This window comes from Plutella xylostella, chromosome Z (genome assembly GCF_932276165.1).
Source record: "Plutella xylostella chromosome Z, ilPluXylo3.1, whole genome shotgun sequence".
NCBI classification, from domain to species: Eukaryota; Metazoa; Arthropoda; class Insecta; order Lepidoptera; family Plutellidae; genus Plutella; species Plutella xylostella.
In genome coordinates this window covers 16,023,565-16,035,705 of record NC_064012.1, presented here as the reverse complement: position 1 = coordinate 16,035,705, position 12,141 = coordinate 16,023,565, and the positions used below count along the sequence as shown (strand labels likewise).

Genomic DNA, 12,141 nt, shown 5'->3' with positions numbered 1-12,141 from the left:
GTGACTACTGAAGACATATTTTAAGAAATTCAGATAACATGTTTGATATTTTAGTGTTTACTTTATTTTACTTAACTATAGACATCATGTACAAATAAATAAATAGTATAAAAATACACTGGACCAATTTTGAATGCACGTATGGCGTGTCGTGAGTCTCCTTTTGATACTGGATAGAGCAAGTCGTCGCCAGCCCGCGCCGGACCGCTCCGTCCGGCGCGCAACCGAGATTTAATAAGTGGACAAATTATCTACTAGAAAACACATAAATATATACAAACATTACAATTAATATTTCTTTACATTTAGTTACCTATGTACAAATGCAAACATTAACAAATCAATATTAAAAAATAACAAAAGTGATCAAATTAACAACATCGCTATTTCAAATATAAAAACCACAATTGCAGCAAAAACGATTACAAGAAAAATAAAGTGTTGTATAAGAAAATGCGTAAGCTAAACTTTAAAAGGTTTTGTTATTAAAACGATATCATTTGTATTTGTCTCGTAATGATCGTCGATCATGATTAACTATCGCCTATGATCATTGATGACAGCTGAGTTTGATGAATGCTTGTATAGTGCCACAAACTTATCTGTTCCGGTGAGAGCGAACTAAATTGGTCCATATAATCTATGTCATGTCAATATGAAATTCATTAGTAAGTAATGAGGTATGGACCAATTTAGTTCGCTCTCACCGGAACAGATAAGTTTGTGGCACTATACAGGCCTGGCTAGTCAACATCGAGAATCTGACTGAGAATATAGTTCAAGACCTCAACACAAGATACCCAACTTGTAAAATACAGATTTTATTAAGGTAAGGAAAATATAATCATGACGAAAGTACGAAAGTAAAAGTGTACTTTAAAAAACCATTGTCCTGTAATTACGTTATTATAATTTATTTGTCTAGTAATTATTTTTCGTCGAGTTATACATTTATATCACGAAGTATTTTTTCATTTAATCACTTTTGCTAGTGGCAAACAAGTTCGTATTTGATACTTTGTTTTTTTCATTAATAATTGATGATTCATAATACTAGGTACTACATAGTAAAAATGTTTAACATTTTTATTATAAGTAGCATATCGCCATATTCGCCACGAATCACAGTCCTACCGCACGTCGCGCGCGCGGCAGAGACCGCCGGCACTACGCACTAGCCACATACTTAACATAAGTACTACTCAGGATCTCAAGTGGCGGGGTCTGTTCGAACATATACACGTTTCGTAAGGCAGTATGTAAAGTAATGCAATACAAATCCTCTCAGGAATCAAACACATGCAGTAGGACAGCTCATACAGCCATCACTTATACTAAAATACAAACTCAAAAATATAATCGCTCGCAAAGTTTTAAACATACAATAGAAATAGCAAAGTAGACATCAAGTGGTGTAAATATTAACAATAATGCAGTAAAAATAATGCCGTTTAGGCCTTATCAATGGCAGAGGTACATCTATTCAGAAAGTAGTATAGTCCAGTATTGCATTGAGTAATAGTTAAAATGGCTATGCCTAGGAAATACAAAAATGAGTAACATATAAGTTTACAATATACATAGTTGTCAGGTCCAGTGGCGGCGGCGGCGGCGGGATGACCGGGCGCGGCCACCGAAAGTGCCAACTGTGCGGTGCCCCCCGCTAGACACAATTATGCATTTATTAAAGGCCTACTCACGATTCAACATAATAAGCTACTCTACTCAATCATTAATTTACAAAGGACAAGGTCAACAGCTATGTATACATGTTTTAATCATTGTTATATTGTCTACATAAATAGGTATATCGACATATAACACAATCTCGTGAGAACATTTAATATTATGTTTGTATGTATTTGAAATGGAACCTACTCCTTTAAATATGCACGGGATATTTACATAGTAAATTTTATGTTTTACAATACCGTGATTAATTTGATTAATAACTTTGTAATGAAGTAGACTGAATCAGTATTGCTAGGATAATTACAACAGGACGCCTAGCGCGTCCGCACAAGGAGTGGTTTATTAACAAGAGCGCGCGTCGACACGGCCGCGCCGCGCTGCCGTGTCGCCGCGGGCCGCCACCCGCCGCCGGCACTACGGCTGATACACCATGTGCAGAGTATTTCACTATTAAGTGGTCCTTGATGGATACCAACAATGATGGCGGCGAGCGGCCGCGCCTGCTATTCAATTACACTTTAAACAATCACTATCACAACAAACTTATGCTTTTAAGTTCAGTACGCAAAACGTCAGTGGATAAATGTGTTCACTTAAAACTTATAAATTGAATGTATTGACGTGAGTTTATGGTTTGGGTTGAGCGTTGGGCGCGTTGGGCGCGTGGGGCGCGGGCGGGGCGGCGGCGGCGGGCGGGGCGACGGCGGGCGCGAGCGGCGCGGGCGCGGGCTGGCGCCGCCGCCGCTCTCACACGGAGTCGATGTCGCCCACGTTGATGCGGTCCTCGGCGGCCGTCACGGAGAAGCCCAGGATGCGAGCGTCCACTTTCAGCATCTTATTCTTCTTTGTTTTCTTTCCTTTGCCCTGTATAAGGCATATTTACAAGTTAGATTAATATACAAAGCGAGGCTCTAACTAAGATTAACAGCTGGAAATGGCCTCCCCCAAATCAGCGACACAACACCATCGATTGCCAAAGAAACTAAAAGCTCGCTCATAGTAAACAATTTTGCGTGTACAGTTACACTTGGTGTCATTTAATCTCGCATTTAATAATAAATTAAGTCTAATTAAAATACTTATTCAAATTACGCATCAGTCAATTTAATTTAAACTATATGTTTCACTACGTAGCGAATTAGCGATGGTCGCGGGCAGAATACTATACGTACATAAATAAACAATAAAATGTGTCTCTAATATAATTATATTAAAAGTTATTGCAAAATTGTGAAAAACCATCGCACATGAGTGTTGTGTTGAATATAAATAAATAAAACTATTGTTACATAACATAAGTCTCTGACACTCATTCTCTATCATGAGGACATAAGTCTCTCTTGTCTTTTAATTAATGATATTAACCCTATTCCATTAAACAGCGTCATGATATGCGCCGTAAGAGGGCTCGGCCGCGCCGTTTACTAAACATGTTTTGATGTGAATCGCAAGCAACTACAGGTGAAACAGTGACCAGGAGAAATATGAAGTCCTGACAATGCCTGGGCGTGGAGACAGTACACAGTCCACTGTGTGGCGGGGAAGCTTGTCATCATCAAATACATTTTACGCAAGGCAACCATATAGGGTAAATTAAAGGTTAAAAATTTACTCGCAACGGTAGATTGTTCGCCGAAACTCGCTCGCATCGCCTCAAAAAAACTTGTGATATTAAATTTGTAAAATTAAATTCATGTCATTGTGATAATTTGCGCGAAATTCTAAAAACGCTACGGGCGACGCCGACGTCCAGAATAATTCTATTTACTATGTATGAGCAGTTAATTCGCATCACGCAGAAAGAAAGATAGAAGAAGTGAATGAGGAACGCAATGGAACACTCGCATGCTAGTAATATGGGACGAGGAAGGCCGACGATAGGCCTAAGTCTCTGGTGACTATGATGATACAGCGCGACCAACCACAAGGTAGGTTATATTTATTAAACAATGCTAGCACACACATAAATAACATTAGTTAACAATTCGCGGTCCCTGCATGATGCATATTTAGCCTCCAATATCATTACAAAGAAGCCAGATTGGGTAAATTTGAGATCGCGCACCCTTTTATCTGATGGAAGCTATACATACTAGTAACAATAATTTATCCAAAACATATTAGGTAAATGAATAGTCCTACATAAGGAATGGGCTATAAGCAATAACTAGAGGTTCTCGATGAAGATGGTGGGTGGGGCTACCCCAGTCGCCGGCTCGCTACAGCAGTAACATAAATTACCTTAACCTCTTGGTATTCGGTGGCGGCGGCGAGGCGCGGGTTGATGGCGGCGGCGGGCGAGCACAGGTCGTCCACGGGCGTCACCACCGTGCCCGCGCGCAGCAGCTTCGACCTGTCACACACACACATATTTACTACACTCTGGAAATTGCAGCAATACAGTATCGCGTAACTACTGGACCAACGGTACTAACAACTTTTGGAAATTAACCCCCATCCGGTGGTCCGCTATTTACAGCATACCCTGTAGAAAAAATAATCTCCGATGGAGTACTGTTTTAGTGGAGATTGCGACAAGCCATAAGGCAGGGGACAACCTGACAATCAAACGTCATAGGACTCTTGCTATATTTTACAAAGTATAGTGAATCGGCCAAGGCCCGTTCTAAATAGTACCTACTCGATAGTTTTATGAATCGTCAGTAATGCAATCTGTATTACGTACCTTCTCTCGAGGAACTGCCTCGCGAAGTCGTTGGATTCCTTGGACTCGCCGAGGTAGCACTTGACGTACTCCTTCACCTCGTACGGGGACTCGATGTCCTTCAGGAAGCCCACGAACGTCGGCACTGCAACGCAACACACATCTACATCAACTACAATCATTCACAGCACATATACTGACTGAAAATATTTATGATACTTTATGTATTTATAAATTTAGGTACCTTTAGCACTAAGCGATTCCGTCTAAGTCGATATGTCGCTAACTCTTATATAAGGGCTATTCATTTAGGACAAGAATGGGCCCTCATATTCATTTTATTATGAATAAAAAGAATGAGGCGGTAACTGTAAGATTACGGAAGATGATCTGGATTTTTAAGAAGTTAAGGCATGTTGCCACTCAAAAATTACTAACAGATGTTTACATCTCTCTGGCACAATCAGTTACAATGTATTGTATCTCAATATGGGGAGGTACATTTAAGACAAAATTTATTGAATTGGAGCGAGCCCAACGATCATTAATCAAGGTCATGTTTTTCAAACCCTACAGGTACTCAACTGAATTGTTATATTCCAACTCACATCTACTTACAGTCAGGAAGCTCTATGTTATCAACATCATTTTAAGATTTCACAAAACGCTTCACTTTAATCCTGAGTATCTAAATAAAAGAAGAAAAGATGTTATTATACCTGCAGTATTCAAAAATACTGTTTTTGCTAGTCGCCAATATGAGACGCAATCTGCTCATATTTATAAACAGTTACAAAAAATATGAAATATATATCCTGTGTCCTTACGGGAATGTAAAAAAATTATGACGTCACACTTAGATAAACTTAATTATGATGAAACAGAAGATTTGCTGCAATACAAATTCTAAAAAAAAAAAAAAAAACAATAATAAATATAATATATAGGTACTTCCAGGTTTGATGGCTTAATATCTACCGATCCCAAGAATTTATTCGTAGGGTCAAACAGGGCAATGTACTAACTACACACCCTGTTTGATGGTTTGATATTTACCGATCCCAAGATTATTATTTCTTCTTATTTCGTAGGGTCAAACCTGACAAACTACTACGTATACACCCTGTTTGATGTTTGATGACATGCCTATCCTATATTTGATGATCCTAAGACTAATACTTACTACATACCTACCTATAAACGTAGATTCAAAAAAAAAAAAAACCCGCGTTATACCTATACTTATACTAATCTTGCCCATATTATAGGTGATATACCTACTTTATATTATGTATTACCTACCTACTTATATGCACTTTTGTCTAAAATGCAACAATCTAATATAAGCACACACACACACACACTCACACACACACACACACACACACACACACACACACACACACACACACACACACATGTGTCAGATTCACATAACTTGTTATATTGTTATCTTTGTTATCTTTAACTATCCTTAACTTAAAATCTTACACAGTTAAGCTTATGTTGCTTTCAATATTTTTAACCGTATGTTATTAAAAGAGCGGGGCCGTCTGTCACAGGTATTGTTTACTTACTAGGCGGTCCCAACCTTGTATGTAATCTAGGCTAAGCTTTAAACGAAATAAAAGTTATTTATTATTATTATTATTATTAAAAAGTGATTTGGTTGGATGGAAGCAATGCGTGTACGTCAGCGTCAGTGGTTACTGTTTATGTCAGACGTTGTACCCACGCCACGACGTGCGCGGCTTGGCGCATAGTCCAGCAAGTGCATGGGCATTGGGAGCCACGTGTAAGGTTGGTACTACAAATGGAAGACCATGTCGCCTTCATCGAATAAGAATAATATTTATTCAAAAAACTATAGGTCGTATTTTAACAATAGGTAAACTCTTACTGTGCTACCACAAAAAACTTTAAACACTGTTTAACTAGTGTTTAAAACGAAATTTGACAGATTTTGTAGGCGTTTGACAGCACTAAACACGCCGTTGAATACTGCCAATTTTTTTGTGGTAAGGCCCTTAATGCTAAAGGTAACGCTTAATACTGACCGTCGATCTTGGAGGTCCACATGGCGAGGAAGGCGGCGCACCACGAGTCGAACTCGGCCTGCGGGGACTCCTTCTTGCCGGGCTTCTTCTTGCGCGCGTCGTGTCGCGGCGACTCCTCGCCCAGCGCGCTCGCGCGGTCCGTGTCCCAGAACCCGCCTAATGATTTACAAATTAACAAACGTTTAGTTAGGTACACTGACAACAACAAAATATATACGAGACAATACATTACAAACAAAGTATGTATAACATAGAGGTTGTTGTCAAAAAGGCTTAGCATAAATTTCCTCATTACTTGAATCTTGGAAAGCTGATCTGGGTCTCTCGGATAAATTTACAGTACAAGTAATAATTTCCATAGCGCTGTGGATGTGTGGCTGTGGAAATGAGAGGCTATTATCTTAGAGTCAGGTAATAATTAATTATTCTGTGTCTTGTGTCGCATGTCACTCACTATCTATCGCATTTATAATATTAGTAGTATACTACTATTTTATATGTATGCATGAAATAATGTGTCTATAGATAACAGTGTGGTGTGTGACGTACCTCCGTTGTGCGCGGAGCCCCAGGGCGCGGGCGGCGCGGCGGGCGCGGGCGCGGGCGCCTCCTCCGCCGCCGTCGCCGCCGCCGCCGCCGCTGCGGCCGCCGCGGCTGCTGCAGCTTGCTTACGTGCCTCGGCCTGAAAATATACACACGTAGATATTATTTATTTGCAAACAAAACCAAGATACAAATCGAAACGAATGACGATGAAATGAGCCAAAGAATACCAATATTGTAGTAAATATTTAATTGATATTCTTTAGAAAATGTATTAAATCAAAATCATTAAGTTCATTCAAACGACCCACTACTGGTAATAGAAAGGCCTTCCTTACCTGAATCTGAGCTAGACTTTGTCCCGGAACGCTGGTTTCTTTCTTTTTTGCCCAGCCGAGGCTTGCCTGCATTTCCTGTGAACAAATTACAAACTGTGTAGTAAGCAGTTTAGTGGCACTGTCATTTCGCTAGTTATTATTTGTCTAAGGCCAATGGAATGTAAGGCAGAAGCATAAATACAAGTGAAAGTAAGTAGTGGTTGCATGTGTTGTGCGTACCTGCTGCAGCTGCAGCTGCTGCTGCTGCGCCAGCGCGTGCATGGCGGCGTGCTGCTCGCGCACGGCCGCCAGCTTCTTCTCGCGCTCGAGGCGCTGGATCTCGGCCAGCGCCACGGGGTCCCGCGCCGGCGCGCTCCACGGGGCCCGCCGCGCCGCCGCCGCCGCCGCCGCCGCCGCCAGCGACTCCGCCTGCTTGCACTCCTGCGCGCAAACATACACCATACAGAATACATTACTTCAACTCATTATACCTACTTTGTAAAATATACCAAGAATCCTGTGACATTTTGATTCACAGATCCTTGTCTGGTTAATATTGTTGGTTTTCCCCTGAGAACCATCAAATTAGATAACATGTATAGGATTCATGCTATATTTTACAAAGTGTAGATCAGCTTTGATTATAAAGAAGGTCTCATTTCGCTAGAACGCATAGTTTCTAGATAGGTATACAAAAAATGGGACCTTCAAATGTTCTAAACGCTACAGCCGCAGTGTAAGAAAAAACTAACCGTAGGGAATGAGCAGCCTCACACAGGACATGGTGACGCACCGCATCGTTATTTCGCCATTATTCTGGGAGTCAAAAGGCAGTTTTGCTAAATGACAAGGCGAAATGTTTGCGCTGCGTCGCCCCACCCGTGTGCGACCATTTAACAACCTTTAGTCCTCCTCACTTGAGTATAAGATTTAGCTGTCTCTTACACTGTGTGCTTTAACTAAGACTAACACGACTTACAATTACAGGGGAACTACTAGCAAAGAGAAAAAAGACACATAAACAACGAATAACATCCAGTAACGACGTCCTCCCAGACACTGCACCACCGCCTCGATCACCATCAGATTTGAGGGGAAAAGAGTGATGGAATATAGTATGTGGTGAATGTGTCCGGCAGGTCGTCCCTGCATGCATCCTGCCTGCCGGTGGGGCGCGGGGGGCGCACGGGGGCCGCGGGGGGGCGCGGGGGGGAGGGCGCCCACATTACCTGCTGCTGCTTCTTGGCTGCCTCGGCCTGCTTCTTACGTTTCTCTTCCTCAGCTGCTAGTTTTTCTTCTTCTTTCCTAAAATATCGAAAAAACTTGTTATCACCTAAACAACAAAGTTACAACATCCTCTTTTTATATTAAAGTAACGTACTGGTTTATAGGCAGACTATGTATAAAAAAGGTGTACCTTTTCTTGTCGGCCTCCTCGATCGCCTTCTGCTCCTCGGCCTTCTTCTTGCCGTCCTTGGGCGCCGCTTTCTCGGGACCCTTCACAAGCGTGAACCCTTCTTTAATCCATTCCTAGTTAACAGCACGACATTAGACATGGGATGCGAAAATAAATGCATTCAAGCGAAAAAAGCGGCCGGGGTGCAAAACAAAATAAAAGTGATTTACTAACTACTAGTCAACTAATTATTAATTAATAATTCATATTCACTTATATTACAATAATTCATAATTAATTAATTTTCAAATTTATTGAGCAATCCATAGTATAATTGTTTTTTTATTTCGTTTGTCAAGCAAGCTGTTCCAAGTACCTTCTTTTCTTTCTCTAATTCCTTTTTGGTCTGTTTGTCATCCTTCTTGCTCTTGCTAGGCGAAGACTCCTCGGATTTCCTCTGTAAAACCGTTTTTATTTTAACATCCTGCATTGGAACACTGTATATCGTATATGTATATATTGCTGCGTGTACTAGTAATATTTTTATGTGTTATAGTACATAATATGTCGGTTTAAAGGCCACATGAGACAGATGGCAAACAGAGTCTGGGCTCACCTCCGGGCGCGAGTCGTCCGCGGCGTCCTCCTTGCTCTTCTTCTTGCTCTTGTCCTTCTCCTTGCTCTTCTTGTCTCCCTCGCTCTTGCTGCTCTTGGCCTTGTCCGTCTTGCTCTCCTTGGGGGCCGCCTTCGCCTCGGCCTCTGCCACCTCCGGCTTCGGCTTCTCCGGGGACTGAAACGCAACAAGCGCTACTGTTTAACGAACGCGGATGGGGGAGCACATTTGTTATCGTAATGCAATTACATCCTGTCACTATTTATTGATGTACAGTGCCACAAACTTCTTTGTCCAGGTGAGAGCTCACGAAAACGTCTAATATTTTTTCATTATTTTAGAGTCAAGTTTGCCCATAGTAGTAATAAATCTCATCTATAACACTACATAATTCATGAGTAAGTAATGAGATATTGATTAATTTAGTTCGGTTTCATCGGAACAGATAAGTTTGTCGCACTGTTAACGCAGCTGTGAACTTACTTGTGGAGTCGGCGGTGGGTCTGGCTTGGCCTCGGCCGGGGCGGGGGCGGGGGCGACAGCCGCGGGCGGGGCGGGAGCGGGGGCGGGGGCAGGTGCGGGGGCGGGTGCGGGGGCCGGGGCCGGGGCCGGGGCCGGGGCGGGCGGCGCCAGCGTGTCCTTCTGTATGAGTCGCTCGAGCTCGCCGAGCGGCGGCGCGGGCGGCGGCGGGAAGGGCGCGGCGGGCGCGGGCGGGGCGGCGGGCGGGGGGGGCAGCCCCTGCGCGGCGCGCATCTGCGCCAGGATCTGGTCCTCGGTCTTCATCTCCTTGGCGACGTCGTCGGGCAGGCGGCCGCCGGGCTGCAAGGAGGGCGCCACTGTACGCTCGCCGAGCGACACCTCGCTCGCATGTACGCAATCTTGTAGCGCGCCCGACAATATCACTCACTCATCGTAACAATCGTGAACAATATCGGACATCGTCGCGACACACTATTCCGTACATGCCAAATCAGACATTTATATTTGTTTTTATACCATGCAAGCAAACGAAGTGTTAAAGATTATGCGACAGTTGCAGCTAGTTTTTATTATTGTTGAAGCGAATGCATGGAAGCGGTTACTTTGCAGGAAATAAACATAAAACATTGCATCCCTATCCTGATTGACAAACATATACGGTGATAGTACCGCGCGCACAGCGTCAGAGGCAGTAGGCGGCGGGAGAGTGGAGGGGCTTACGTGCGACCGCCGCGCGCCGCCGTCGCCTCGCATCGACCACTTCCGCTCCCAACGGGCTACTTTACGAACAATAACATCTTCAAATTATAAGTTATCATCATCACTTTGGACTTTCGTTTTACGGCGGTAGAAGATAGTATTGCCAATATAAATATTTGCTTACACATTTCGCCAGGTTTTTGTACAATGATTAGGTTCTGCTCGAGTGTTTACCATCACAGCGAGGAGCGCCGACGTCTCCATGTGCCACGCTCTCCTGTGAGCCGCCGCGCCGCATCCTGCCACGTTCTAGGTTATCCCCTATGTGTTAAGTGGTCAATGACTTTGTCTCAACTCTTTACAATAGTTATGTTGCAAAGTATTCGTACTATTAACGATCTATCTAACTAAACTTGAGTCTTGATGGTGTAATGTGGGTGTTCATTTTTTATTTTGCGTAATCTTTGGACCCTCTACTTATCCCAGATTGTGTAACCGAATCAGGTCTACATCTAAACAAATCTGAACAAAAATCTGTGAGCGAGAGGCACTTGATAGCACAATCTGTGATAAACAGTAAAGTCCGGCGCCGGAGCTAATTTTTACTCTAGTACTCATATTTTAGGAAGAGTCCTCACATCATACCCATATCATAATCAAGTGCTTTTTCAACATCATATCAGAAAAATATCTGAAAAAACTTATAAAATATGCGTACTTCAGCAAAGATGAGCCGGGCGGTGTGGTTATGGCATTGTCTGTGACTCGCACGCTCAATCGCGGCAGTAGAATAGTCTACACGAGAGATTATCGTCGGCTGCCACTGTTGACAGCCGAGTCTCTGAAATATTGACAGAGCCTTTGATTAACAATACGAACAAGATGGAGTCTCGATGCAAAAGAAACGTCTCGACAAAATTATAATATAATAATCGCACTTTGCAACTGAGCTCTTCTTTTGAATTAGTTCTGTTGAAATGTGTTAAAAGACATACCATTTTTTTGTATGTGACACTCCATCTTGTCCGTATTGTTTATCAAAGACCAGAGCCTACCATGGTGGAGTGGGCTGCAGTGTATGGGTGACACCCGCGCGCGGAGCCCGTACAATGAACGCACCAAGCCAACACACACAAAAAATTACATGTCACTGATTGACTCTCCTATTGGTTTAAGTTAAGTTGGTGTTTTCAATGGAGCTTTCAGTACAAGCAAAGCTTTAATATTTGTATCGTTTCAGACTTTAAATGTCACAAAAAGTACTATGTATGTCATATGTTTCAAATGCTTAATTTGCTTGATTGAAGAGTTGAGGCAACTTCGGTACGAATCTATTCAATGTTATTTTAAAATAATAAACTATTTGCATAACAGTAAACACTACTTTATTTCAGAAAAGATCAAAGTGACAAAAGTGTAACCACAACATTGGTTTCAAACATACTTAGTCTAGATTAACAAGAAATAGACATTAATAAAAACACAATTACTAACCTATTTCACACTTACTGGTAACGTAACGGAATATAATATTAAATTTTCTGAACAAAAGTTTATAACAAAAAAATAATTGCAAAAAAGACCTGTATACCAAGCTGCCCAACTCTCCCTTCTACTATGTAATAACAATAACAACAATCACCTACAGCTTCTACAGATCTAATTCTAGTACAGCCTGC

At 42.2% G+C, this 12,141-nt stretch overlaps 1 protein-coding gene across 7 annotated transcripts in view; it reads right to left on the bottom strand.

The window, feature by feature from the left end:
* Window positions 1–738: 738 nt before the first annotated feature.
* Window positions 739–12,141, bottom strand: part of LOC105391481 (GRB10-interacting GYF protein 2) — a 45,894-nt gene continuing 34,491 nt past the window's right edge. For 5 of the 7 annotated variants that reach the window (XM_048632986.1, XM_048632991.1, XM_048632984.1 and 2 more), the window contains 12 exons: window positions 9,767–10,102; window positions 9,287–9,460; window positions 9,047–9,127; window positions 8,692–8,804; window positions 8,504–8,579; window positions 7,515–7,715; window positions 7,296–7,370; window positions 6,964–7,096; window positions 6,415–6,570; window positions 4,379–4,502; window positions 3,934–4,045; window positions 739–2,556 (listed from right to left, as the gene is read on the bottom strand). In XM_048632986.1, coding sequence (XP_048488943.1) covers window positions 2,440–2,556; window positions 3,934–4,045; window positions 4,379–4,502; window positions 6,415–6,570; window positions 6,964–7,096; window positions 7,296–7,370; window positions 7,515–7,715; window positions 8,504–8,579; window positions 8,692–8,804; window positions 9,047–9,127; window positions 9,287–9,460; window positions 9,767–10,102 — 1,698 coding nt within the window. In that variant the 3' untranslated portion in view covers window positions 739–2,439. The remainder of the gene's footprint in view (window positions 2,557–3,933; window positions 4,046–4,378; window positions 4,503–6,414; window positions 6,571–6,963; window positions 7,097–7,295; window positions 7,371–7,514; window positions 7,716–8,503; window positions 8,580–8,691; window positions 8,805–9,046; window positions 9,128–9,286; window positions 9,461–9,766; window positions 10,103–12,141) is intronic. The other 2 variants (XM_048632989.1, XM_048632988.1) reach the window with 2 other exon arrangements.